General features: G+C 45.5%; 1 protein-coding gene across 19 annotated transcripts in view; it reads left to right on the top strand.

Annotated features, from left to right (window-relative positions):
• The first annotated feature begins 2,397 nt into the window (after positions 1–2,397).
• The window catches only part of ABI2 (abl interactor 2), a 149,383-nt gene continuing 125,466 nt past the window's right edge, over positions 2,398–26,314 (top strand). For 16 of the 19 annotated variants that reach the window (XM_073646428.1, XM_073646417.1, XM_073646427.1 and 13 more), the window contains exon 1: positions 2,399–2,688. In XM_073646428.1, the coding sequence (XP_073502529.1) occupies positions 2,572–2,688 (117 nt within the window). In that variant the 5' untranslated portion in view covers positions 2,399–2,571. Of the gene's footprint in view, positions 2,689–26,314 lie in introns of all 19 variants that reach the window. The other 3 variants (XM_073646415.1, XM_073646410.1, XM_073646421.1) reach the window with 2 other exon arrangements.

The raw sequence follows: 26,314 nt of genomic DNA, 5'->3' as shown, positions 1-26,314 counted from the left end.
CCTGCAAGAAAAGTGTCATAAGTTATTTCAACTTCCTCTGGATCTTGAAAATTAGAGTCAATCAGCAAATTTAAGCATCATATTTGTTTTCAGCACCCCAAAATTAGTTAAGTTCTTTTCATCTCTGAACCAATTTGGCTGTAGAACAGTGTAAGTAAAGCTTTGCTGATCTTCTGTAGTCTTCACCTTTCTTGTGTAAAGACATCTTTTTCTTTCTCAGGTCTCGTGACATTTCTCTTCCATGTGGTGCCATTGATGACTGCATGAAATGGGAAGGGGGTTTTCTTCATTAAGTAACGATCTTTTATAGTCAACTGTCTGCTGGACAACTGTTTAATGAATAATTAGACTTAGCCGTGGTTGAATTCTTAATTAGAATTTTGTAGTGTAAACTCTAGCTTTGCTCCAAAGACTTTCATTGGGGTGTACTCATTTTTGCAACATGGTTTTGATTGAGTTTGTTAGGAAAATTTATTTTTTTGGGTGAGGAAAATAACACGTGTAGCATCTTGTTTGCAGTGATTGGTCCACATTATTTAGAGCATTTAGTAGTATGGCAGCTGATAGAAAATATTGATTCTGAAAATCTGTTGGTGTGTACTGATTTATGCTGAGCACTGTATATATATCCATTATACATGTGTTTATACTAATGATACATTTATGTGTATAGTGTATTCCATATATATATATCTATACATATAGATATATATATATATACTATACACACATTACATGTAATACTATATACACATACAGTACAGACCAAAAGTTTGGACACACCTTCTCATTTAAAGATTTTTCTGTATTTTCAAGACTTTGAAAATTGTACATTCACACTGAAGGCATCAAAACTATGAATAACACATGTGGAATTATATACTTAACAAAACATTTTAAACAACTGAAAATATGTCTTATATTCTAGGTTCTTCAAAGTAGCCACCTTTTGCTTTGATGACTGCTTTGCACACTCTTGGCATTCTCTTGATGAGCTTCAAGAGGTAGTCACCGGAAATGGTTTTCCAACAATCTTGAAGGAGTTCCCAGAGATGCTTAGCACTTGTTGGCCCTTTTGCCTTCACTCTGCGGTCCAGCTCACCCCAAACCATCTCGATTGGGTTCAGGTCTGGTGACTGTGGAGGCCAGGTCATCTGACGTAGCACCTCATCACTCTCCATCTTGGTCAAATAGCCCTTACACAGTCTGGAGGTGTGTTTGGGGTCATTGTCCTGTTGAAAAATAAATGATTGTCCAACTAAACGCAAACTGGATGGAATAGCATGCCGCTGCAAGATGCTGTGGTAGCCATGCTGGGTCAGTATGCCTTCAATTTTGAATAAATCCCCAACAGTGTCACCAGCAAAGCACCCCCACACCATCACACCTCCTCCTCCATGCTTCACGGTGGGACCCAGGCATGTAGAGTCCATCCGTTCACCTTTTCTGCGTCGCACAAAGACACGGTGGTTGGAACCAAAGATCTCAAATTTGGACTCATCAGACCAAAGCACAGATTTCCACTGGTCTAATGTCCATTCCTTGTGTTCTTTAGCCCAAACAAGTCTCTTCTGCTTGTTGCCTGTCCTTAGCAGTGGTTTCCTAGCAGCTATTTTACCATGAAGGCCTGCTGCACAAAGTCTCCTCTTAACAGTTGTTGTAGAGATGTGTCTGCTGCTAGAACTCTATGTGGCATCAGCTGTGTATCCACCAGACTTCTGCACAACACAACTGATGGTCCCAACCCCATTTATAAGGCAAGAAATCCCACTTATTAAACCTGACAGGGCACACCTGTGAAGTGAAGACCATTTCCAGTGACTACCTCCAAGCTCATCAAGAGAATGCCAAGAGTGTGCAAAGCAGTCATCAAAGCAAAAGGTGGCTACTTTGTAGAACCTAGAATATAAGACATATTTTCAGTTGTTTCACACTTTTTTGTTAAGTATATAATTCCACATGTGTTAATTCATAGTTTTGATGCCTTCAGTGTGAATGTACAATTTTCATAGTCATGAAAATACAGAAAAATCTTTCAATGAGAAGGTGTGTCCAAACTTTTGGTCTGTACTGTATATTATCATTAATCATGAGAGAGCAGGATTACAACTACACACGTGACCCTTTCACATTGTGCTGTGAATAGCCATCTCCATTCATCAGAGGTAACACTGCTAACAATTTTTTACAAGCCCAAAACCATCATAGAAATGACGTCATCACCAGCGAGAAAGCGCGGGTCACATGACAGGTCGCCCCCTCTCCTCTCCTGCTTTCTCACTACCTCTGTTGCTAAGCGACCGTATACCAAGCGAAGATGAACCAAGAACAACGTGAGCGCGCGAGTACAAATCCAGCCCAGCTCGTCTGCGCAGGCGCAATCGTGGGTTACTCACCCGTGAGCTCGGAGCTGCGTACATTTTGGACACGCCCCCTTGCTGAGTGAGTGTGTGGCGGGATCGCGCCTCTCCTGCATTTGCTTGCACTGTGCGCGGTCCCGAGCTGCCTTTCCTAGCTGATCCCTCCGCAGTGTAGCGGGGCTTCTAGGAGAAGAATGTGCTGAGGAAAAACATGGCGGAGCTGCAGATGCTGCTGGAGGAGGAGATCCCCGGCGGTCGGCGGGCCCTTTTGGACAGCTTTACCAATCTAGAACGGGTGGCCGACTACTGCGAGAACAACTACATCCAGGTCTGTGAGGAAGATGGATGGCTGCGGAGGGGGTGGAGGGATGGAGAAGGAAAAGGCGAGTGGGGGTGTGTGTGGAATACACACGACGACCCCGGGGACTGTATATAGCACTGATTATTATATCCTGGAGGATGATGGGACATCACGTGTGTGATATACGGGTCCGTGCCCCGTCACGTGTGTGATATACGGGTCCGTGCCCCGTCACGTGTGTGATATACGGGTCCGTGCCCCGTCACGTGTGCGATATACGGGTCCGTGCCCCGTCACGTGTGCGATATACGGGTCCGTGCCCCGTCACGTGTGCGATATACGGGTCCGTGCCCCGTCACGTGTGCGATATACGGGTCCGTGCCCCGTCACGTGTGCGATATACGGGTCCGTGCCCCGTCACGTGTGCGATATACGGGTCCGTGCCCCGTCACGTGTGCGATATACGGGTCCGTGCCCCGTCACGTGTGCGATATACGGGTCCGTGCCCCGGTCACGTGTGTAATACGCTTATCTGCCCCCATGTATACCTCCTCCCTTCGCACATGCAACAGAAATGTCTGTGTCCCATCGTGTGTGTGTAATACCCGTGTCCGTGCCCCATCGTGTATGTGTGTGTAATACCCGTGTCCGTGCCCCATCGTGTATGTGTGTGTGTGTAATACCCGTGTCCGTGCCCCATCGTGTATGTGTGTGTGTAATACCCGTGTCCGTGCCCCATCGTGTATGTGTGTGTGTAATACCCGTGTCCGTGCCCCATCGTGTATGTGTGTGTGTAATACCCGTGTCCGTGCCCCATCGTGTATGTGTGTGTGTAATACCCGTGTCCGTGCCCCATCGTGTATGTGTGTGTGTAATACCCGTGTCCGTGCCCCATCGTGTGTGTGTGTGTAATACCCGTGTCCGTGCCCCATCGTGTGTGTGTGTGTAATACCCGTGTCCGTGCCCCATCGTGTGTGTGTGTAATACCCGTGTCCGTGCCCCATCGTGTGTGTGTGTGTGTAATACCCGTGTCCGTGCCCCATCGTGTGTGTGTGTGTAATACCCGTGTCCGTGCCCCATCGTGTGTGTGTGTGTAATACCCGTGTCCGTGCCCCATCGTGTGTGTGTGTGTGTAATACCCGTGTCCGTGCCCCATCGTGTGTGTGTAATACCCGTGTCCGTGCCCCATCGTGTGTGTGTGTGTAATACCCGTGTCCGTGCCCCATCGTGTGTGTGTAATACACGTGTCCGTGCACAGGTCTGTCTGCTCATCCTGTGTCACCCACAGGACCAGTGCTGCTTTGGAGTGATGGTTGTAGTCGTCTCCCATAGTTGATAGCGGTGTGTTGGCTGGAGGATGTGGTATTATATGTTTGTTATTATACTGTTGTGTATGTGGGGTATCACTATATCTCCATTGCTGCTGCCAGTTGTTACTAGCCTGTGCCACATTCATTCATCACTCGGTCATATGGAGCAGACACTGAGCCCCGACCACTCATCTGTGCCTATAAACTAGTGTGACCGGCTCATAGTCTTCTCTACGCTGCAGTAGCCTGTCATTCCCTGCTGGCCAGTTATCATCAGTCAGTAGTAAGCCCAGGACGGTGCCCGCATCTCTCCATATGTCACTATCCTGGGATAGTTTTATTTCATGTGACATCATTGTATGGAATAGCATAGTCCAGTCCTTTGGCCCACGATAAGTGGAGGTCCCAAACTTGATTTGCAGACAGCTATATTGCATAATTTTTCCCTGTTCCACTGATCAAAAACCGACCCTGCCATCCTGTATTGTGATATCCGGATTTATACCGTCTGATGGGATCTGGATCAGCACAATCTGATAACATTTGTGTAACTTCAGTTTTTATTTTATCATCTTCAGTATACTAATGTGCCAGGGGTAATTCAGTGTAAAAAATAAACAAACTATGCCTTACGAACCCACCCTGGGTCCAGCACTATGTTTCAACAGCTGCCCCGTTCTCTGTTGTTTGTCTGTAGCGCTTATATCATGTTTTGCCAGCACTGCAGCCAATCGCTGAACTCAGCGGCTCTTTGCTTCTACATTGCTGCAGACACATATACAGAGGCGGTGACAGAAATCATCACTGGACCTGGGGAGGATAAGTAAGGCTCATTTATTTTTTTTACACTGAGCTCCACATGGGGACAATAGTATCATGTATCACTGCATGACTATGTATAATACAGTATTGTCTTGCTATGTTCAAAACTTCATATTAGCGCCTTAAAGGTATATCTCTATGCTGCAGGAAACATCTGCGTTGGAACCCAACCAATCTGCACATAATGGAAAAAAAAAGGTTAAGGGCTCATACCCATCTGTGTTAATAAAATCGGTCCAAAGTTGTTCCTGAAAGGTCGCAGAAGTGTCATGCGAGTAAGGGTATGTGCACACGATGCAGAAATGCTCAGGATTTTTTCCTGAGCGTTTCTGCATCTCTCTGGCAGGAAAAAACGCATGCGGATTGTACATGCGGTTTCCTGCCAGGGACATGCGGAAATGAAGCGGTCTTCACTTTCATTTCCGCATGCGGGTTGACAAGCGCTTCCCAAGCGATTTTAGCATCACTTGGAAAGTGCTTGTCAACTTCACACTATATAAATCCATGCAACCGGCATGGATTTATATAGTGTGTGAATGTCAAAAAATAAAAAATAAATATATACTTTACCCTCTGATGGCCCCCGGTGTCCTGCTTTGCTCGGTCCCGGCTGCCGGCAGTGAAGACTGAAGGACCTTCCGACGTCAGCGTCACGTGACCCGTCACATGACTCTGACGTCAGCGAAGGTCCTTCATTCAACCGCGAAGTGCGGGGAATCAAGCAGGAGCGCTGCGCGGGCCGTCAAAAGGTGAGAATATATATATTTTTTATTTTATTCTTTTTTTTTTTAATGGTACCTGGGTCTGGATGAGAGTCCTCTCCTCCACACCCGGGTACCATCCGCACATTAGACCCCACGGAATGCGCATCAACATATACAGTGATGCGGATTCCATGCGGTCTAATGCAAGTCAATGGCGGCAAAAGAGCAGCGTTTCCACAAAATTAATTGACATGCTGCGGATTTTTGACCGCAGCTTTTACTCTGCGGAAAAATCCACATCATGGGCACAGCACATGCGGATTTCAATTGGGGAACATTGCTGCCCTTCTACCATGCGTTTTTCATGCGTTTCCGCAACTGCAAAAACGCTGCGGAAACGAATGAAAAACGCATCGTGTGAACTCAGCCTAAAATGAGATTTTTCTCACCTAGCATCCGAATGACATGCGAATGCAATCCGTATCCAATGCAATTTTAATATTAGATTTTACATAATTCTCTGTCATTTAAAGATAGTTTTCAAATTAAATTTCTTAAAAACATACAGGTGCATCTCACTAAATTGGAATATCATCAAAAAGTTAATTTATTTCAGTTCTTAAATACAAAAAGTGAAACTCATATATCATATAGAGTCATTACAAACAGAGTGATATATTTCAAGTGTTTATTTCTGTTAATGTTGATGATTATGGCTTACAGCCAATGAAAGCACGAAAGTCATTATCTCAGTAAATTAGAATACTTTATAACACCAGCTTGAAAAATGTTTTTAAAATCCAAACTGTTGGCCTACTGAAATGTATGTTCAGTAAATGCACTCAATACTTGGTCGGGGCTCCTTTTGCATCAATTACTGCATCAATGCGGCGTGGCATGGAGGCGATCAGCCTGTGGCACTGCTGAGGTGTTATGGAAGCCCAGGTTGCTTTGATAGCAGCCTTCAGCTCGTCTGCATTGTTGGGTCTGGAGTCTCATCTTCCTCTTGACAATACCCCATAGATTCTCTATGGGGTTAAGGTCAGGCGAGTTTGCTGGCCAGTCAAGCACAGTGATAATGTTGTTTATAAACCAGGTATTGGTACTTTTGGCAGTGTGGACAGGTGCCAAGTCCTGCTGGAGAATGAAATTTCCGTCTCCAAAAAGCTTGTCAGCTGAGGGAAGCATGAAGTGCTCTAAAATTTCCTGGTAGACGGCTGCGCTGACTTTGGTCTTGATAAAACACAGTGGACCTACACCAGCAGATGACATGGCTCCCCAAACCATCACTGATTGTGGAAACTTCACACTAGACCTCAAGCAGCTTGGATTATGTGCCTCTCCACCCTTCTTCCAGACTCTGGGACCTTGTGGAGTGTGTCGGTGACTACCTTCTGGACATCTGTCAAGTCAGCTATCTTCCCCATGATTGTGGATCCTACTGAAACAGACTTAAGGGACCTTCTTAAACTCTTAGGAAGCCTTTGTTTGTGTTTTTTGTTAATTATTCTAATTTACTGAGATAATGACTTTTGTGTTTTCATTGGCTGTAAGCCATAATCATCAACATTAACAGAAATAAACACTTGAAATAGATCAGTGTTTGTAATGACTCTATATTATGAGTTTCACTTTTTGTATTGAAGAACTGAAATAAATTAACTTTTTGATATTCTAATTTAGTGAGATGCACCTTTTATATAGATAGAAATATGTCGGTGAGATATATAATCAGTGCTTTGCGTGTGTAGCTTACTGTACATGTATTTAAGTAATAAATCAATAAATAAATGAAAAAAAATGGCATGGGATCCCCGATCCCCTATAATTTTTATTAATCAACTGAGGGAAAGCTGACAGCTGGGTCTAATGTTTATAGCCTGGGAAGGGGGTAATAATCATGGAGCTTCCCAGGCTATTAATCATAGAATCAAAGAATGGTAGAGTTGGAAGGGACCTCCTGGGTCATCTGGTCCAACCCCCTGCTCAAATCAGGATTCACTAGATCATCTCAGACAGACAGCCTCTGTTTGAAGACGTCCATTGAAGGGGAACTCACCACCTCTCGTGGCAGCCTGTTCCACTCATTAATCACCCTAACTGTCAAAAAGTTTTTTCTAATATCTAATCTGTGTCTCCTCCCATTTAGTTTCATCCCATTGCTTCTAGTCTTTCCTTGTGCAAATGAGAATAAAGATGATCCTTCTACAATGTGACAGCCCTTGACATATTTGTAGACAGCTATTAAGTCTCCTCTCAGTCTTCTTTTTTGCAAGCTAAACATTCCCAAATCCTGCAACCGTTCCTCATAGGACATGGTTTGCAGACCAGTCACCATTCTGGTCGCTCTTCTCTGAACTTGCTCCAGTTTGTCTATGTCTTTTTTAAAATGTGGTGCCCAAAACTGTACACAGTATTCCAGATGAGGTCTGACCAAAGAGGAGTAAAGACCGATAATGACTTCACGTGATCTAGACTGTATGCTTCTGTTAATACATCCCAGAATTGTATTTGCCTTTTTTGCTGCTGCATCACACTGTTGACTCATGTTCAGTCTATGATCTATTAGTATACCTAAGTCTTTTTCACATGTACTGTTGCTTAGTCCTATTCCTCCCATTCTGTATATGCTTTTTTCATTTTTATTGCCGAGATGTAGTACTTTGCATTTTTCCCTGTTAAAAACCATTCTGTTGGTTGCTGCCCACTGCTCCTGTTTATTTAGGTCTTTTTGAATCCTCTCTCTCTCTTCTCTAGTATTAGCTATCCCTCCTAGCTTTGTGTCATCAGCAAATTTAATCAGTTTACCCTCAATTCCTTCATCTAAATCATTGATAAAGATGTTGAACAATACAGGTCCCAGGACGGAGCCCTGTGGTACCCCACTTGAGACATTCATCCAGCTGGATGTGAAGCCATTTACAACCACCCTTTGAGTCCGATCACTAAGCCAGTTATGAATCCACCTAACAGTTGCCTGGTCCATTGCATACTTGGTCATTTTTTCAATAAGGATGGTGTGAGATACTTTGTCAAATGCTTTGCTGAAGTCAAGATATACTATATCTACAGCATTTCCCTGATCCACCCAGTCAGTGATTCTGTCATAGAAGGAAATTAAGTTAGTCTGACATGACTTGTTAGTTACAAACCCATGCTGACTCTGGTTAATCACTTCATTCTTATCCATGTACTTACATACATGTTGTTTAATAATTTGTTCAAAGATCTTTCCTGGTATAGAAGTCAGACTCACCGGCCTATAGTTCCCTGGGTCCACCTTCTTCCCCTTTTTGAAGATAGGAACAACATTTGCTCTTCTCCAGTCTTCTGGGACTTCTCCTGTTCTCCAAGAATTTTCAAAGATTATGGAGAGTGGTTCTAAAATTTCTTCTACGATCTCCTTCAGTACTCTGGGGTGTAATTCATCTGGACCTGGAGACTTGAACTCATTTATGTTAGCTAAATATTCCCTCACAATCTTTCTGTTTACAGATAACTTGGATTCCTCTATTCCTTTAAAAGGACAGTGAAGATCAGTTGATGTTACATTTTCTTTCTGAGAGAAAACAGATGCAAAATAGGAATTAAAAAGTTCGGCCTTCTCAACATCCTCTCTTACCATTTCTCCATTTTCATCCTGTAAAAATCCTATAGCATCTTTGACTTTTCTTTTACTTTTGACATACCCCCAAAATCCTTTTTTATTGCTTTTGACATCTCTTGCAAGCCTTAATTCATTGTCCGCTTTAGCTAACCTGATACGTGCCCTGCAGGATCTGCAGACTGCATTATAATCTTCTTTAGATATGCCTCCCTCTTTCCATTTAATAAACATTTCTTTCTTTCTTTTTAGCATGTGTTTAAGTTCTGTGTTCATCCATCCTGGTTTCCTTAAATGCTTCCCATTCTTCCTACTTTTCGGGATTGTTAACGATTGTGCTTTGAGAATCTCATTTTTAAAAATTTCCCATCCTTCCTGGACATTTTTGTCCTTAAGGACATCCAGCCATTGGATCCCTCCTATTCTCTTTCTGAGTCTCTTAAAATCTGCCTTTCTAAAATCTAACCTTGAAGTTTGAGTCTTCACATGTCTTCCTCCTCTAGTTATCCAAAATTCTATAATAGCATGATCGCTGCCTCCTAGGGTCCCAGCCACCTTTACCTCCTCAACCATTTCCTCCCTGTTTATAAGGATTAGATCCAAAGTAGCAGATCCCCTTGTTTTCTCCCCTACCTTTTGGAAGATAAAGTTGTCAGCAAGAGAGGATAAGAATTTGCTTGACCTGTTAGTTTTACTTGAGAGAGATTCCCAACAAATGTCTGGATAGTTGAAATCTCCCATGACCACTACGTCATATTTTTTGGAGAACTTGGTCATTTGATACATAAAGAGTTCATCCATATCTTCAGCTTGCCCAGGTGGCCTGTAGTAAATGCCTACAATGGTGTCCTTTCCGTTGTTCTCTCCTTGTATTCTTACCCAAACAGTTTCCACAGAACTCCCAGTCTCTGAAGCTTCAATCTCTGTGCAGATATACGCTTTTCTAACATACAATGCAACACCTCCTCCTCGTTTATCAAGTCTGTTTCTTGCAAATAAGTTGTATCCTTTTAGCCTTTTATTCCAATCATGTGTATCGTCCCACCAAGTTTCAGTGATTCCAATGACATCATATTCCTTTTCCTGCATTAGTAGTTCCAATTCTCCTTGTTTGTTGCCCATGCTTTGTGCATTTGTATAAAAACATTTTAGTTTGTGATTGGTTTCTCTTCCTCCCATATTTTTATTATTTAAATTGTTTTGTCTTTGTTCTTCTTTTCCACTTCCAGTAGCAGAGATCTCAATAGTATTTGTCAGCTGTATGGCTTTTTCTGGCCTTTTGCTTCCCTTCCCACATTGTTCTAGTTTAAAGCTCTTCTGATGAGTTTAGCAAGGCGACTTCCAAATACATGTTTTCCAGTCTTCGTAAGGTGCACCCCATCTCTAGCAAGTAGTCTATCGTATAGGTAATTCATTCCGTGATCCAGAAATCCAAATCCTTGTTGACGGCACCATCGACGTAGCCAGTTGTTCACCTGTAGAATCTTATTCCACCTCATTGTTCCATGGCCATCCACTGGGAGGATGGATGAGAAGACCACCTGCGCTCCCAATTCTTTCACTTTCTTGCCTAATATCAGCTCAAGGCTGTATACTTAGCCTTTACTGGTTATTAACATGAGGAATCCCCCCCCCCTCCCCCCCAAAAAAAAAAAATGACGTGGGGTCCACCCTATAATTAATAACCAGCAAAGGCTAGGAAGGAGCCATGGATATTGCCCCCTCCAGACTAAAAACAGCTCTCGGCTGCCCCAGAATGGCGCTCCATAAGATGTGCCAAATCTGGCGCTTAACCTCCACTCTTCCCAGTTGCCCTGATGTGGTGGCACGTGGGGTAATAATATTGGGGTTGATATCAGCCTTGTATTGGCAGCTGACATCAAGCCCAGGGGTTAGTAATGGAGAGGCGTCTATAATGCGCCCCTATTACTTACCCCATAGTCAAATTGTTAATCATACACATCCAGAATAAAGTTCTTTAATAGAAATAAAAACACTGACATCTTTTTTTTTTTTTAAATAAACACCCCCCCCGCCTTTTATTCATTTATTATGGAAAAAGTAAAAATAATAAACCACCATATTCCTCACCTGTCCGATGAGAAGATAATGCATTTGTCCAGCAACGAGTCTTGCTCTGCTAAATCTAGATGCCTTGGTGAATGGTTGAATGATGCGATCGTTCAGCCTGACATCCAGCAAAGACACTGAGCTGAGCTTGATAGCGCAGCATCAGTGACTCGCTGTGATGTGAGAAAGGTGAGTGGAGTTCATAGCCGATAAACTCCGTTCACCTCACTGATGTCAGCGCAAGCGTGAGAAAGTTGTGTTTTGGTGCTGATGAATAGGCTTGAAAACCTTGAAACGCGTTGACACAATAAACCAAATTCATGCTTCACCTCTGTGTGTGATCATAGTTTTGAACCTCAGGCAGCGCAGATTTTGAACCACCGCATTCCTCATTTATTGGCAATAAAAAGCTGACATCAACCCCAATACTATTACCCCACTTGCCACCGCACCAGGGCAAGTAGGAAGAGCGGAGGCTAAGCGCCAGATTTGGCGCATCTTATGGATGCGTCATTTCAGGGGCGGCTGAGAGCTGATGTTTTTAGTATGAGAGGGGGCCAATATCCTTGGCCTCTTTCTAGCCTATTAATATCAGCCTGCAGTTGTCTGCCGAGCCTTTGCTGGTTTTTAGTTATAGGGGGGACCCCCATTTTAATAACCAGTAAAGGCTAAGTATACAGCTGTGGGCTGATATTAATAGCCTGGGAAGTTCCGTGTGTATTACCCCTTTCCCAGGCTATAAACTTCAGCCCCCAGCTGTCTGCTTTCCCTCAGCTGGTTATTAAAATTTCAGGGGACCCCACGCCATTTTTTTCTTTAATTTATTTAATTATTAGGTAAAAACATGAGCATTAAACTACACACGCACTTCACTAATTATATATGTCACTGACCTCTTTCTATCTATTCTATGTATATATCTATTCTATTCTGACAGGTCACAATTTGAATGAATTTACTGTACTCTGCTGATGAAATGTTGGGTTTTCTAGGAGATGGGTGCGTAAAAATTGGACATGGTTCGTGTGCTGTGCAATTTTTTTTCTCTTGACTTGCATTGGCGAGTTTCGTCCGATATACACCGCCAATCGCATGCAATTTTTTTTTTCTCAGTCTGATCTGAGCTGAGAAAAAAATTGCAGATGAGCAGGGAGTCATTGAATAACAATAGTCAGAGTGCATTCTGATTTTTTTTTATCAGATTGCACTCGTCCGTTTTTCTCGCAAATGAGTATGCGCCCTAATTATTTTTTCAGCATCAAGTTGGGACCCGGCTAAAACCGCAACCATCAGCTGTTTGCTGAGGAACTTTGTGTGGCACAGCAGGAAAATGTAGTATTACATGGTGCTGATCCAATGAATGGATGAGCATGTAGTAAAGTAGGGCGATAGTGACCTTGCACCCTGACATCCCAACATCCATGTGTCCATAGTAAATATATAACAGTGAGAAATCAGACTAATCCTGGACCCGTATAGTGCATGTTGACACTCATCAGGCGTATGTACAGCCATTCACCGGAAAATATTCTCTGGGTATGTGACCACGATGTGTCCAGGCCTGCGGCCCAGATGCTGCGGAAGAGCCGCCGGAGGCTTCCGTTCATCTATGCAAATGAGCGGCACCACTTTTTTTTTTTTTCTTCACCAGCGGACTTTCGTCTTAAGCATAGGTCTATGGGGAAAGCCTGCATGCGTCAATTTCTGCAGGTGAGCCGCAGACGCATAGTGGACATGGGATTTGTATAAATCCCATCCACTATGCTGTAACATCTGTCCGTTGCGGGTTTGACGCTGCATAAGTCCGCAGCGGCTCTGAATCGTGGGCACACAGCCTCACAGCTAAAAATGTAACAAACCTACCATATATCTTTCTCTTTTTTTTTTTTTTTTAGAAAGACAGATTGTAACATAATTCTGGAAAAAAAAAAACAGATTTGGGACATAAAGCCTGTGACCAATTATTGAATAACAGCTGAGGAAATCGTGTCTTTCTCATCAACAATCATGTCTGTGATCACTAATTTTTTTGGGATGCAGTATGTTAAAAATCATATTATGTGATCATATAAATAGTCATAAAAACTAAAATAAAAAAATCTTGGAATAGGAGGCAGAATATCCTATAAAGCGATGCTTCAGCTCCAGTGAGCTTCAAAAAAGCTCAAACGTCGCACTGGCAAGTAAATTTTTTTTTTTTCATTTAGTGTGCTGCCTCCTTTACCATGTGTTTGATTCTGTGTAAGGCTGTGTGCCCACTATGCGTTTTTTAAGCGTTTCCGCAGCGGCAATTCCACCACGAAAACATTTAAAAAACGCTTGCTAGAAGGTCTGCCATGTTCCCCAATGATAATCCGCATGTGCTGTGCACATGCTGCGGAAATTTCCGCTGCGAATTATCATTGCGGAAAAATCCGCAGCATGTCCATTAATTTTGCGGAATCGCTCCGTTTTTGCCGCCATTGACTTGCATTGAATCGCTTAATATCCGCATGACTACACGTGCACATGCGGATATTAAGCGATTCAATGTGCTGATGGTACCCGGGTCTGGAGAAGAGGAGACTCCCCTCCAGACCCTGGTACCATAGCACCTGTAAAAAAAAAAAAAAAAAAAGAATTTAAAATAAAACAAAAAAACATTATACTCACCTTCTGATGGCCCCCGGTCTCCTGTACAGTGCGTCCAGGCTCCCTGGCGGCTATCAATGGTGTAAAATGACCTTCCATGACGTCATTTAGTCATGTGACAAGTCACGCGACAGCTGACGTCGGCGGTCGCGTGACCTGTCTCATGACTAAATGACACATGGAAGGTCCTTTTACACCACTGCGAGCCATCGAAGAGACCGGGGACCTTTGGAAGGTGAGTATAATGGTTTTTTTTTTTTATTTTTTACCATTTTAATCTTTTTTTTTTAACTATTAACTTGGTCACACTATATAAATCCATGCCGGTTGCATGGATTTATATAGTGTGACCAAGTTGTCAAGCACTTTCCAAGTGATGCTAAAATCGCTTGGAAAATCGCATGTGCAAAACGCGTGACAAACGCTTGTCCCTGGGTGAAAAAACGCATGTATAATCCGCATGTACAATCCGCATGCGTTTTTCCTGCCAGGGAAATGCAGAAACGCTCAGGAAAAATCCGGACCATTTCTGCATCGTGGGCACATAGCCTAAGTGGTGGATGAAGTCCTGTGAGGTGTGCACCCTTCGAACTACCCAGTGCTGCTACGGTCCTGGATTACTACAGGCAACATTCAGGCGTCAGGGATTTTTTTTCTCATACACAAAAAAAAGTTCAGCTTTGCATCAGTGTTTGTTCCGCGTGTCAGTGTTTACCATCAGTGTTTAATCAGTGATTTTCTCATATGCTAACCACCAATGATATACAGTATATATATATTTGCAAAGTTTCTTGTCACACCTATTACAGTGTTAAAAAGGACATCATGCAGGTTGCAATGTGTGTTGTCAGTGATGGTCTCAGTCCCATAGAGTTGTATTGGTGATTTTGATCAAAAATGTACCTGTCTTTTTTTTTTTTTGATGACCTATTGGTCTCCCAAAAAACAGATTTTTTTTTTTTTATTGATTTGGATAAAAACAAACAAACAAACCCATGCTTCTGCATTTTTTTTGCACCCCCAGTATATAGTGTAGTTTAATCAGATGGAACTGTAATGAGTTGGCGTGGCACATACAGTACCAACTCGAGGAGAGTAGACCGTATTGCTGGGATAAGGATAATTCATTTGTGTGCCGTGGAGGTGGTCACATACTTGAGTAATCACTGGTGACCTGAGAAGGTTTCTGTTACATGCCTGTGTTATTAGATGGCCATGCCTTGGGTGTTAATGTTATTGACCTTTACTAGTGAGGGGACGCAGATTCTCCATTAGCTGCATGCCGTGATGGCACACTGCTTGATCAATTTTCTATTGGTAGAATGTAACGGAAAACAATTAAAGGGAATTTGTCAGTAGGATCAACTCAGCTTAGCTGTCTATATGAAAATGCTGGTCACAGAAAGTTGAATAAAATGATACCTTGATATCTGATCCGACTTTTTATTCCAGAGTAATGCACATTTTTCTTAGCATGTAAAGGAGCTGTTAAGATCTATGGGCCGGACATGGATCTCAATTAGAATCTGCATTCAGGTTTTATTTCAAATGAAAGGGGGCGTTAATAGTGTGAGACACGTAATGACCGACAGTCTTCTTTCCTGATATACATGTCTCACACTGGTAACGCTCCCTTTCATTTAAAATAATCCCTGAATGCTGATTCTCAGAAAGATCTGGGTTTGACCCATAGATCTTAAAGGGGTTATCTTATTATTTTTTGATATGAGGCTAAGAACTAACAGGCTGGTAGTTGCTAAATACCTGCCTGTTCTGCCAGGCCCCGGATCTGTTTAGCAGGCAAATTTACATATTAAGTAAAACATGGATTTTTCTGGAATAAGACATCAGATATCATTTTATTCAACCTTGTATGACCTACATGCACCTATACATGGCTTAGGAGGGTAGATCTTACTGACATATTCCCTTTAAAGGGAACCTGTCTCTGTTTTTTCCCATTTGGAACTAAAACCACCACCATTATCTGATCTACTACTGACCTGTATCTAAGCACCAATCTTCCCCTGCATATGCCAAAAAATACCTTATATATTTTTGGCATACGCGTTGTCTGGTCTGACGGGCGTCTTTTATTTTTTATTGGTGTCACCTATATGTGTAGAATCGCTGTCATCCTGGCTTTATTTATGTGGATGACGCATCCTACATCATCCGCAGATCACCGTGAATCTTGTACCCGTGTAGTTGAAGTGCAGGCCTGCGCTGGCGCTCTATGCTGTGCCCTACTAAAGGTAGAGCAAAGTCCTATAATGCGCCGGCAGCTATTAACCTGTAAGTGAAGTCGTGTCGACACATGCGCAGTACAGGACTTTGCTCTGCCCTTAGTGGTCTGCGCTTCAACTGTACAGGTAGAAGATTCACAGTGATCTATGGGTGTGGCGTAGGACAAGTCATCCACATCAATCAAGCCATGACTGCATAAGCAAGGGGAGATCAGGGCTTATATACAGGTTGATAGTCTGCAGTAATACAGCAGATAAAGGTAGTGGCTTTAATTTATAATGGGAAAACTCGGTGACAGGTTCCTTTTAATGCATCAGTAAAGTGATGACCAACATTCCTTCATTCTTCTTTACATGATGGTGATTAGATGACAGCTAGGATTATTTATGACTGTTATGTATATTTATATAACCTCGATTGTAACCATTGTATATTTATATCTATTAGCGTTTTTTGCTTTGAATTTGCCTTTTGGTCCCACATAGATTTATTAGGAATATTATAAATCCCAGCCATAATCTGTTCACAAAACCAGGAGATAAGGATGTGGCACTGAGACCGTAGTGTCAGGTACTAGTGATAATAATCTCTATCATTTGCTCCCTTTCTTAGGTTTTATTTTTCTCATTGCTGACTTGTTGTGCAACATAGTTTGTACAGTGGGCAATAGAAATCCCAAAGATCCTGGTAAACCATTAAATTAATGCCTTTTTAAGAATTGTTTGTCTGTTCTGTGACACACAAAAATGATGAAAAAAGTCTTTTGGTGTACTAGCACTGGATCCTAAAGTCTATAGTAATCTATGTCTGAACAGTGAAATGAAGCATCTAGTAGATGTTGTAACGGGTCTGGGAGGTGGAACCTCTGTGCAACTATACAAGGGGGCAGTCCATGTAAGGAAGCGGGTGGCTCCCAGGGAAGACGGGCAGGTAGTCACGGCAAGTGACAGGGACAGTCTCTGGGTAAAAGGACGGGTACTCACGGCAAGTGACAGGGACAGTCTCTGGGTAGGAGGACAGCAGGCAGGTGGCTGGTGAGCGCTCCCAGGTGAGCGGGCGAGAGTCTCTGGACGGGCAGGTGGTCACGGCAAGTGACGGCAGAGCCTCCAGGTAGACTAGCAGACAGGTAGCAGGTGAGCAGGCAAGAGTCTCTGGACAGGCAGGTGGTCACGGCAAGTGACGGCAGAGCCTCCAGGTAGGCTAGCAGACAGGTAGCAGATGAGCGCTCCCAGGTGAGCAGGCAGGCTGGTCCATAGACAGACTGACAGGTGTAGGAAAGCAGACCGTCGGACCGCAGTCTAGCAAGCAGGTAAACGGATATCAGGCAGGTCTCAAGCAGGAATCAGGCAGGTAACTGGCAGGAAACAAGCAGGAATCTGGCAGGTGACTGGCTGGTAACTGGTAACGGGACCTGAGGGCTGAAGCAGAGTGAAGGCTTTGCAACAACATTGCTCGGGCACCTCCATTTTGGAGGAGGTGCCTTAAATATGGGAGGTCCTCCGGCAATTGGCCGGGGACTTCTTAGGACGGCGCACACGGTCCCTTTAAGAGAGGGGGAGCGCGCGCGCGCCCTAAGCACACTGCCGGGGAAGGAGCGCGTGCCGGAAGCAGCGGGGAGAGAAGCGCTGGAGGACGCCACGCCAGGAGCGGGGAGGTGAGAGGGACGGCGTCTCTGCCTAGTACGGGGCAGAGACGCCGATGCTACAGTACCCCCCCCCCTTTAGGCCCCCTCTTTTTTTTGGCCAGAAAGAAATTTTTCAAGGAGAAGCGGGGCGTTGATGTTCTCCCTGGGTTCCCAAGTTCTCTCCTCAGGACCAAACCCCTTCCAATCTACCAGAAAAAAGGTCTTTCCTCTTACCCTCTTGGAGGCCAGAATACTCTCTACCTCAAAGACGTCATCAGCGGAAACCGGAGCAGGAGGGGCACCTGGATTATTGGAAAAAGAGTTAAAGACAACGGGTTTGAGGAGAGATACGTGGAAGGAGTTGGGAATCCGTAGGGTGGCCGGGAGTTTTAATTTGTAGGCCACAGGGTTAATTTGCCTGAGGACTTCGAAGGGACCGATGAATCGAGGGCCCAACTTGAAGGAGGGTACTTTGAGCCGCACATGTTTGGACGAGAGCCAAACCTTGTCTCCCGGACGGAATTGAGGCGGATCCAGACGTCTCTTATCAGCATATCTCTTGATCCGCTCAGAGGACAGAAGAAGAGCGGACCTGGTACTCTCCCAAATAGTAGAAAATTCGCTGACAAGAGACTCCGCAGCAGGGTTGTCCACAGAAACGGAGACAGGGAGCGGAATCCGGAGGTGCTGGCCATAGACAATAAAGAACGGGGACTTGGAAGAGGATTCGCTCTCGTGGTTATTATAAGAGAACTCGGCCCAAGGAAGGAGGTCCACCCAATCAGAATGGTGGGCATTAACAAAGTGCCGGAGATAGCTGGTAAGGATCTGATTGATCCGCTCCACTTGACCATTGGACTGAGGGTGGTAAGCGGAGGAGAAGTCCAGGGTGACGTCCAGCAGTTTACATGTGGCTCTCCAGAAGCGTGAGGTAAACTGAACCCCTCGATCCGACACGATGTGGAGGGGTAGGCCATGGAGACGGAAGATATGGCGAATAAAGTCCTTAGCCAGCTCAGGTGCAGACGGAAGACCAGGCAGGGGAATGAAGTGGGCCATTTTAGAGAAGCGGTCCGCGACCACCCAAATGACAGTACACCCGGCAGAGACAGGAAGATCGGTAATGAAGTCCATAGCGATGTGTTGCCACGGGGCAACAGGTATGGGAAGCGGCAGGAGATGACCAGCTGGTAAGTGTCTGGGAATTTTGTTGCGGCCACAAGATGAACAGGCAGAGACGAAGTCTACCACATCCTTATGCAGGGTAGACCACCAGTAATACCGGGAATTGAGTTGGAAGGTCTTCTTTTGGCCGGCATGGCCAGCTAGTTTAGAAGAATGACCCCAGCAAAGAACCCTCTCACGGTCTGGAGGCGCCACGAACGTCTTGCCGGGTGGAAGACGAGTCAAATCCAAGGGGGCCACATTCATCACCTTGAAGGTGTCGATAATGTGCATAGGCTCCTCCTCTTGGTCGGAGGACAGGAAGGATCGGGACAAGGCATCAGCTTTGACATTTTTGTCCGCCGGGCGGAAATGAAGGATGAAATCGAAGCGGGCAAAGAACAAAGACCACCGGGCTTGACGTGGATTAAGTCTCTGGGCATTTTGGAGATATGCCAGGTTCTTGTGATCCGTATAGATGATCACCGGGTATAGAGCCCCTTCAAGCAGGTAACGCCACTCCTCCAGCGCCAATTTAACGGCAAGCACTTCTCGGTCTCCTATGGAGTAATTGCGCTCAGAGGAGGAGAAGATTTTAGAGAAAAAGCCGCAGGTTACCATTCTCCCGGAGGAAGACTTCTGGGTGAGCACCGCTCCGGCACCAGAGGAGGAGGCATCAACCTCCAGGTAGAACTGTTTGTTGCAGTCCGGACGGTGCAGCACAGGGGCAGAGGAGAAGGCTTGTTTCAGGGAAAGGAAGGCCTCCTCAGCTTCGGATGACCATACCTTGGGATTTGCTCCCTTACGGGTGAGCGCAGATATGGGCGCAGCCCGTGACGAGAAGTGAGGAATGAAGAGACGATAGTAATTAGCGAAGCCCAGGAATCGCTGTATCGCCTTCAAGCCCTCCGAACGGGGCCACTTTAGGACAGCAGAGAGCTTCTCGGGATCCATTCGCAAGCCTGTCTGGGAGATAACATAGCCCAAGAAAGGAAGAGAGGTCTGCTCAAAAAGGCACTTCTCGTATTTAGCATAGAGGTGGTTCTGCCTGAGCCTAAGCAGGACCTGACGAACATCCCTCCGGTGTGTGGGAAGATCCGGAGAGAAGACCAAGATGTCGTCCAGGTATACCACCACGCAGGAGTAAAGAAGGTCACGGAAGATGTCGTTGACCAGTTCTTGGAAGACGGCGGGAGCATTGCAGAGACCGAAGGGCATCACACGGTACTCATAGTGTCCGTCCCGGGTATTAAATGCTGTTTTCCACTCGTCTCCCTGACGGATACGGACCAGGTTATAAGCTCCACGTAGATCCAGCTTGGAGAAGATCCTGGCGCCTTTAAGACGATCAAATAACTCAGAGATGAGCGGAAGGGGGTATTTATTTTTAACCGTGATCTGATTGAGTCCTCTATAGTCAATACAGGGGCGTAGCGAGCCTTCTTTCTTTTTGACAAAGAAGAATCCGGCTCCAGCCGGGGAGGTAGATTTCCGGATAAATCCCCTAGCCAGATTCTCTTCAATGTACTCAGACATGGCCCGGGTCTCGGCTGCAGACAACGGGTAGATACGCCCACGGGGAGGAGTGGTGCCAGGTACCAGGTCGATCGGGCAGTCATATGGCCTATGGGGTGGCAATGTCTCTGCTTCCTTCTTACCGAAGACGTCCGCATAGGGCCAGTAAGGAGCCGGGAGACCTGGTAAATTAGCTGGAGTAGGCGGAGGGCGAACTGGGCGGACCGGAACCAGGCAGGTCCTATGGCAGTCTGGACCCCATCGGAGTACTTCACCGGATCGCCAGTTCAATACGGGTTCGTGTGTCTGGAGCCAAGGTAGACCTAGCAACAGGGAGTGAGAAAGTCCGGACAACACATGGAATGAGATTTCCTCAGAGTGCAGCATTCCCACCTGCAGGGTTATGGGTTCAGTGACGAGCAGGATGGTCTCCGAGAGAAGTCTTCCATCCACGGAGGCGACTGATAATGGTTCAGCCAGGGACTTGGTGGGAATACGGTATCTCTCTACCAGAGACTGGGAGATGAGGTTTCCAGCAGCTCCAGAATCCAGGTGGGCCAGTTCAAAGTGACTGTTTTCTCCCCAAGCAATAGAGACCGGTAAAGTCAGAGACGGAGAGGGCTTACTTTTGTCTAGGACGACCTCTCCGAGCGGTCCTAGACACTGGCGTTTCCCTGCTTCTCCGGGCAGGAACGGATGAAGTGCTCCATACTGCCACAATAGAAACAGCTTCCCTCAGCTCGGCGAGATTCTTGGCGAGATTTGACCATCTTGGTCTGGTCGATCTGCATAGGTTCAGGCGAGGGCGCCCGCGGAGTGACTGATTGAGAGGCAGGTCTCAGGGAAGTAGGAGCAGAGCAAGAAAAGTCTTTCTCCCGGGTAGTCTCTTTGGCACGTTCTTGGAACCGGATGCCAATCCGCGTAGCTAGTGACACCAGGTCATCCAGAGTGGTAGGAATGTCCCGACCAGCTAACTCGTCCTTAATCCGACCGGAAAGACCCTCCCAGAAGACGGACACCAGAGCCTCATTTTCCCAGGCAAGCTCAGAAGCGAGGGTGCGGAACCGTATGGCATATTGGCCCACGGTGAGACTCCCTTGGCGGAGACGTAGCAGTGAGGAGGCAGAAGAGGTTTTCCGTCCAGGTTCATCGAAGACTTTCCGGAAAGCAGCGAGGAAAGACGGCAGGTCGGACACCAGGGGATCCCCTCTCTCCCACAGGGGATTTAGCCATGCCAGTGCCTCCCCAGTAAGATGGGACATGATGAAGGCCACCTTGGCTCGATCGGAGATGAACTGATATGCCAATAGCTCAAAGTGCAGGGTGCACTGGTTTATGAAACCCCGAGCTAAAGTAGGTTCGCCGGCAAAGCGTGGAGGTGCCAGAAGCCGAGGTCCATAGTCGGGTACCATGAAGGGACTGGATTGCAGTACCGCAGGAATGGGCACGGCTGGACCAGAGGTAGACATAGACAAGTCACACAATGCGCCTAGACGAGAGTTAACGGACCGTAGATAGGACAGTACCACCTCCTGCTGAGTTTTCTGACGTAAGACTTCCTGGTGCAGATCTGAGATCTGGGGGCCACCGGGTTCCATGGCCCGAGCAAACTGTAACGGGTCTGGGAGGTGGAACCTCTGTGCAACTATACAAGGGGGCAGTCCATGTAAGGAAGCGGGTGGCTCCCAGGGAAGACGGGCAGGTAGTCACGGCAAGTGACAGGGACAGTCTCTGGGTAGAGGGGCAAGTAGTCACGGCAAGTGACAGGGACAGTCTCTGGGTAAAAGGACGGGTACTCACGGCAAGTGACAGGGACAGTCTCTGGGTAGAAGGACAGCAGGCAGGTGGCTGGTGAGCGCTCCCAGGTGAGCGGGCGAGAGTCTCTGGACGGGCAGGTGGTCACGGCAAGTGACGGCAGAGCCTCCAGGTAGACTAGCAGACAGGTAGCAGGTGAGCAGGCAAGAGTCTCTGGACAGGCAGGTGGTCACGGCAAGTGACGGTAGAGCCTCCAGGTAGGCTAGCAGACAGGTAGCAGATGAGCGCTCCCAGGTGAGCAGGCGAGAGTCTCTGGACAGGCAGGTGGTCACGGCAAGTGACGGCGGAGCCTCCAGGTAGGCTAGTAGGCAGGTAGCAGATGAGCGCTCCCAGGTGAGCGGGCAGGCTGGTCCATAGACAGACTGACAGGTGTAGGAAAGCAGACCGTCGGACCGCAGGCTAGCAAGCAGGTAAACGGATATCAGGCAGGTATCAAGCAGGAATCAGGCAGGTAACTGGCAGGAAACAAGCAGGAATCTGGCAGGTGACTGGCTGGTAACTGGTAACGGGACCTGAGGGCTGAAGCAGAGTGAAGGCTTTGCAACAACATTGCTCGGGCACCTCCATTTTGGAGGAGGTGCCTTAAATATGGGAGGTCCTCCGGCAATTGGCCGGGGACTTCTTAGGACGGCGCGCGCGGTCCCTTTAAGAGAGGGGGAGCGCGCGCGCACGCGCCCTAAGCACACTGCCGGGGAAGGAGCGCGTGCCGGAAGCAGCGGGGAGAGAAGCGCTGGAGGACGCCACGCCAGGAGCGGGGAGGTGAGAGGGACGGCGTCTCTGCCTAGTACGGAGCAGAGACGCCGATGCTACAGATGTCTGATTACTGGATAGCCCCTTCTCATCATTCCTGTGCCCATTGTAGAATAAAAACATGCAAGACTTATCCCCTGTAGTAATGCCTTTACAGTGATGTCAGTGCAGCAATTCCCATCGATCATGTGACTGCTGCAGCCAATCAGTTCCGCTTTGAGTGACAGATTTTGGAAACCATGCTGGAAAAAAATGCTGGTGTATGAATGGCATTGTTGTTTTCACATTGAAAACAATGCTTCTCATGTTGTAGGTGTTTTTTTTCCTGCAAAAATGTACATTACGTACAACAAGTGAGCAAATGCAAAAACTATCTTGGTTATATTTTAATAAAACTCATTTAAGAGGTTGTCTCAACTTCTTAAAGGGAACTTTACACTAGACTAATACTGCCCCTGGCAGCATGTGTATCAGACAGATATGTTTTGCTCTGAAATGCTCTGGCGTTTCAGAGAAAACCTATGGTAGTTTTATAAGTCTAGCTTCTCCCTGCCCACTCCAGATGATTGACAGGTCTCTCACTATGTACACACTTGGAAGAGACCTGTCAATCAATTGGAGCGGCTCATGGGGCAGCCCGACGCACATCGCATGTGTCTACTCGGGTCTCTTCCTATATTTACCTGCCAGCTTCTCAAACTGAAATTTTATCTACAGTGTTTCAGAGAAAACAAAGTGCTTGTAAAATTGATCAATTTTCCTTTTATTTTAAATGTTATAGTTTTCTGCTCTTTTTGCTGGTAACTGGTCACCTCTGAAGTCTATAAGAGGTGGCTAGTTTCGAAAAAAGGCAGTGCACGTTTGCAAGCAGTTTAAGCGCAGCTCTGAAGCTGGTTGGATCTCATCTGTGCCCCTGTGGCTCCTCCAATGCTACAGAGGTAAAACCTGCCTCTTCTTACAGCATAGGAGAGAGCACAGTTCAGACCAGCGATCTATTCAACTATGCCATTTGCCCCGGGCAAGCAGGAGGTCCAGGAGGCAACCAAGTGGTGTTCTGAAGAGACAAGATTAGACCATCCCTTTAAATATTTTTAAATTGCAGCAAGTTGTCTGCTCTTCATAGGTTGTAGATGGGGATGCGCTGAGACTCTGGGGGTGGCCGGGGCAGTCTGACCTCTCTGACTGCTTGCTGCTATAATCAGGAATTCTGTGTAATTGTGGAGAATGAATCAGGTTTGCTCTCGGGTGCAGGTATTACAGGTATTGTCTTGTACATCCTTTGAACTGAAGGATATTATTAGAGGTCTGTTTACCACGGCCACAAAAGCTGCTTCTTTATACAGAACTTTTGTATGATTATATAGCCTGATGACCATAAAATGTGTTGACGTCAGCCATAAATAAATGTAATTGGAGCCTGTGATGTCTGAAGCCACGTTTATGGGCTTTGTTAATTACAGGTTAGGCGCTGCGCTGGGGTAACACGTTCATGCAGGTTGTCATTTCCTTTTTTACATTACGTTATACAAGCACATACAAAGATAGAAAGACAACTTTTTGGTGTTTTTATTCTTCATAGATTTTACAACTTAGCTTGATTTTTTTTATTTTGTTTTTCCCCCACTACTGAACAAGTTGCATATTCTCATTTTTTATTGAAAACAAAGTAAAAAAAAAATCCAAAAACTGAATTCACTGTTGAGTTAGTTTAAAGGGGTTTTCCACCAGTTGTCACCCTTCCCGGGTCCCAGCTAGTTCTGTTACTGCTCCTTTCTGTGTTTATGGGCTGCAGCTGTGACCTCGCGCCAACAGCTCAGATGACTGCTGCAGCCAATCACTGAACTCAGCGGCTCTGCAGGTGTAGACTGCATGAGCCACTCAGCACATTGATAGCTCATACAACCGCTGCAGCCTATCGACATGATGTCACCACTGCAGCCAATATACTGAGACAGAAGCAGCAGTGAAGAGCCAGCTCTGTACCCAAAGAGGGCGAGTACTATCTGATTTTGCTGTTTTACCATTAGGGGACATCTTTTTTAAAAGTGAAAAACTCCTTTAAGCCATTATGGAATTGCTTTTCTTGGTTTCATTTGAATCTAGCATATACATATTAATAAAATGGATGATTAAAGGGAACATGTCTCCAAAAAATGGCTTATTGCTTAAATCAACTTTTTATTGGCCAATATCTTTATAAAAAAATGATAAAAAATCACCTGAGGTTTCGGGATGATCGTTGTATTCTTTAGAATGAAGCTTATATGCTTAATGGCAGGAGACGTGATGGGGGTTATACCTATGCTGAATAGGTGCTAGATTAATACTCATTTTATTATTATAGTGACAACATATTCCCCAGCGCTGGTTCTGCAAATGACAAGTGCAATGAAGTTTGCACTTACAATGAGTCTTACATCTGTGTGCAGTGTCGGTGTGCAGTCCAGTATTTTGTCTCGGACAGCGCACACACCCATTGAGTACATCTTATTCTGATCTCGAATTAGGATAGGACATGTTCCGAGTATCACGGTTCTCACTCTCGGCTCTGTGATCTTCACGGCTGTGTGAATAGATCCATGAAACTCTTTTGGTCTGTGTGCTGTCCTATTAAAAAATAAGGCAACAACTGGACATTTCACATGGATGTTGAATATAGCCTGAGGGGTAAGATGCATTAGAAAATGGGGTACCCCTTACTTATTCTTTGGGTCATGGTGTTGCCATATATATGTTAAGCAACTCCATTTAAATGATCTAAATATAAATTGGAACCTCCTGTTCCTGGTAATAAGTAACAAAGGGTGTAAACCTAGGAAAATAAATGTACGTACTCATGCAGGGCTGTGGAGTCAGTAAGCCAAACCTCCGACTCCTCAATTTCCATGACCTCAACTCTGACTCCACGACTCCGACTCCCTCATACATGGCTCATGTTTAAGTGATAAATTTACTGCAGCACATATTTATCTCAGCTAAAAGTCTAGACCCTTAGATCAGGAATAGGGCAGACATTTCATAACTTTCTCAATTCTTATGAAAAAATATTCTCCACAAACTGCATTGACTACTGTACCCAATTTATTATAGATTTTAGGAGTCGGAGTTGGTCCATTTTATACCGACTCCCACTCCACCAAAATGGACACCGACTCCACGACTCCGACTCCACCAAAATGGACACTGACTCCACGCCTCCGACTCCACAGCCCTGCATACATGACAGTTATGACAATAGTGTCTGAATATCTGCTGTCTATGGACAAATTCCTGCAATTGTCAGGATGATCTCTAGATTCAGGGTAAACTTAGAGGAGCAAATCATTCAAAATGCATATAAGTTACTGTTTGTATTATGATTTCTATGTTAGTCAACTAGGGCATGAGAGAAATGACT

Source organism: Phyllobates terribilis, unplaced genomic scaffold (assembly GCF_046119375.1).
Source record: "Phyllobates terribilis strain yellow unplaced genomic scaffold, ASM4611937v1 Scaffold_9__5_contigs__length_417890890, whole genome shotgun sequence".
Classification (NCBI taxonomy): domain Eukaryota; kingdom Metazoa; phylum Chordata; class Amphibia; order Anura; family Dendrobatidae; genus Phyllobates; species Phyllobates terribilis.
Note: the sequence above shows the minus strand (reverse complement) of the source record. Positions and strands in the feature narration are given on the sequence as shown.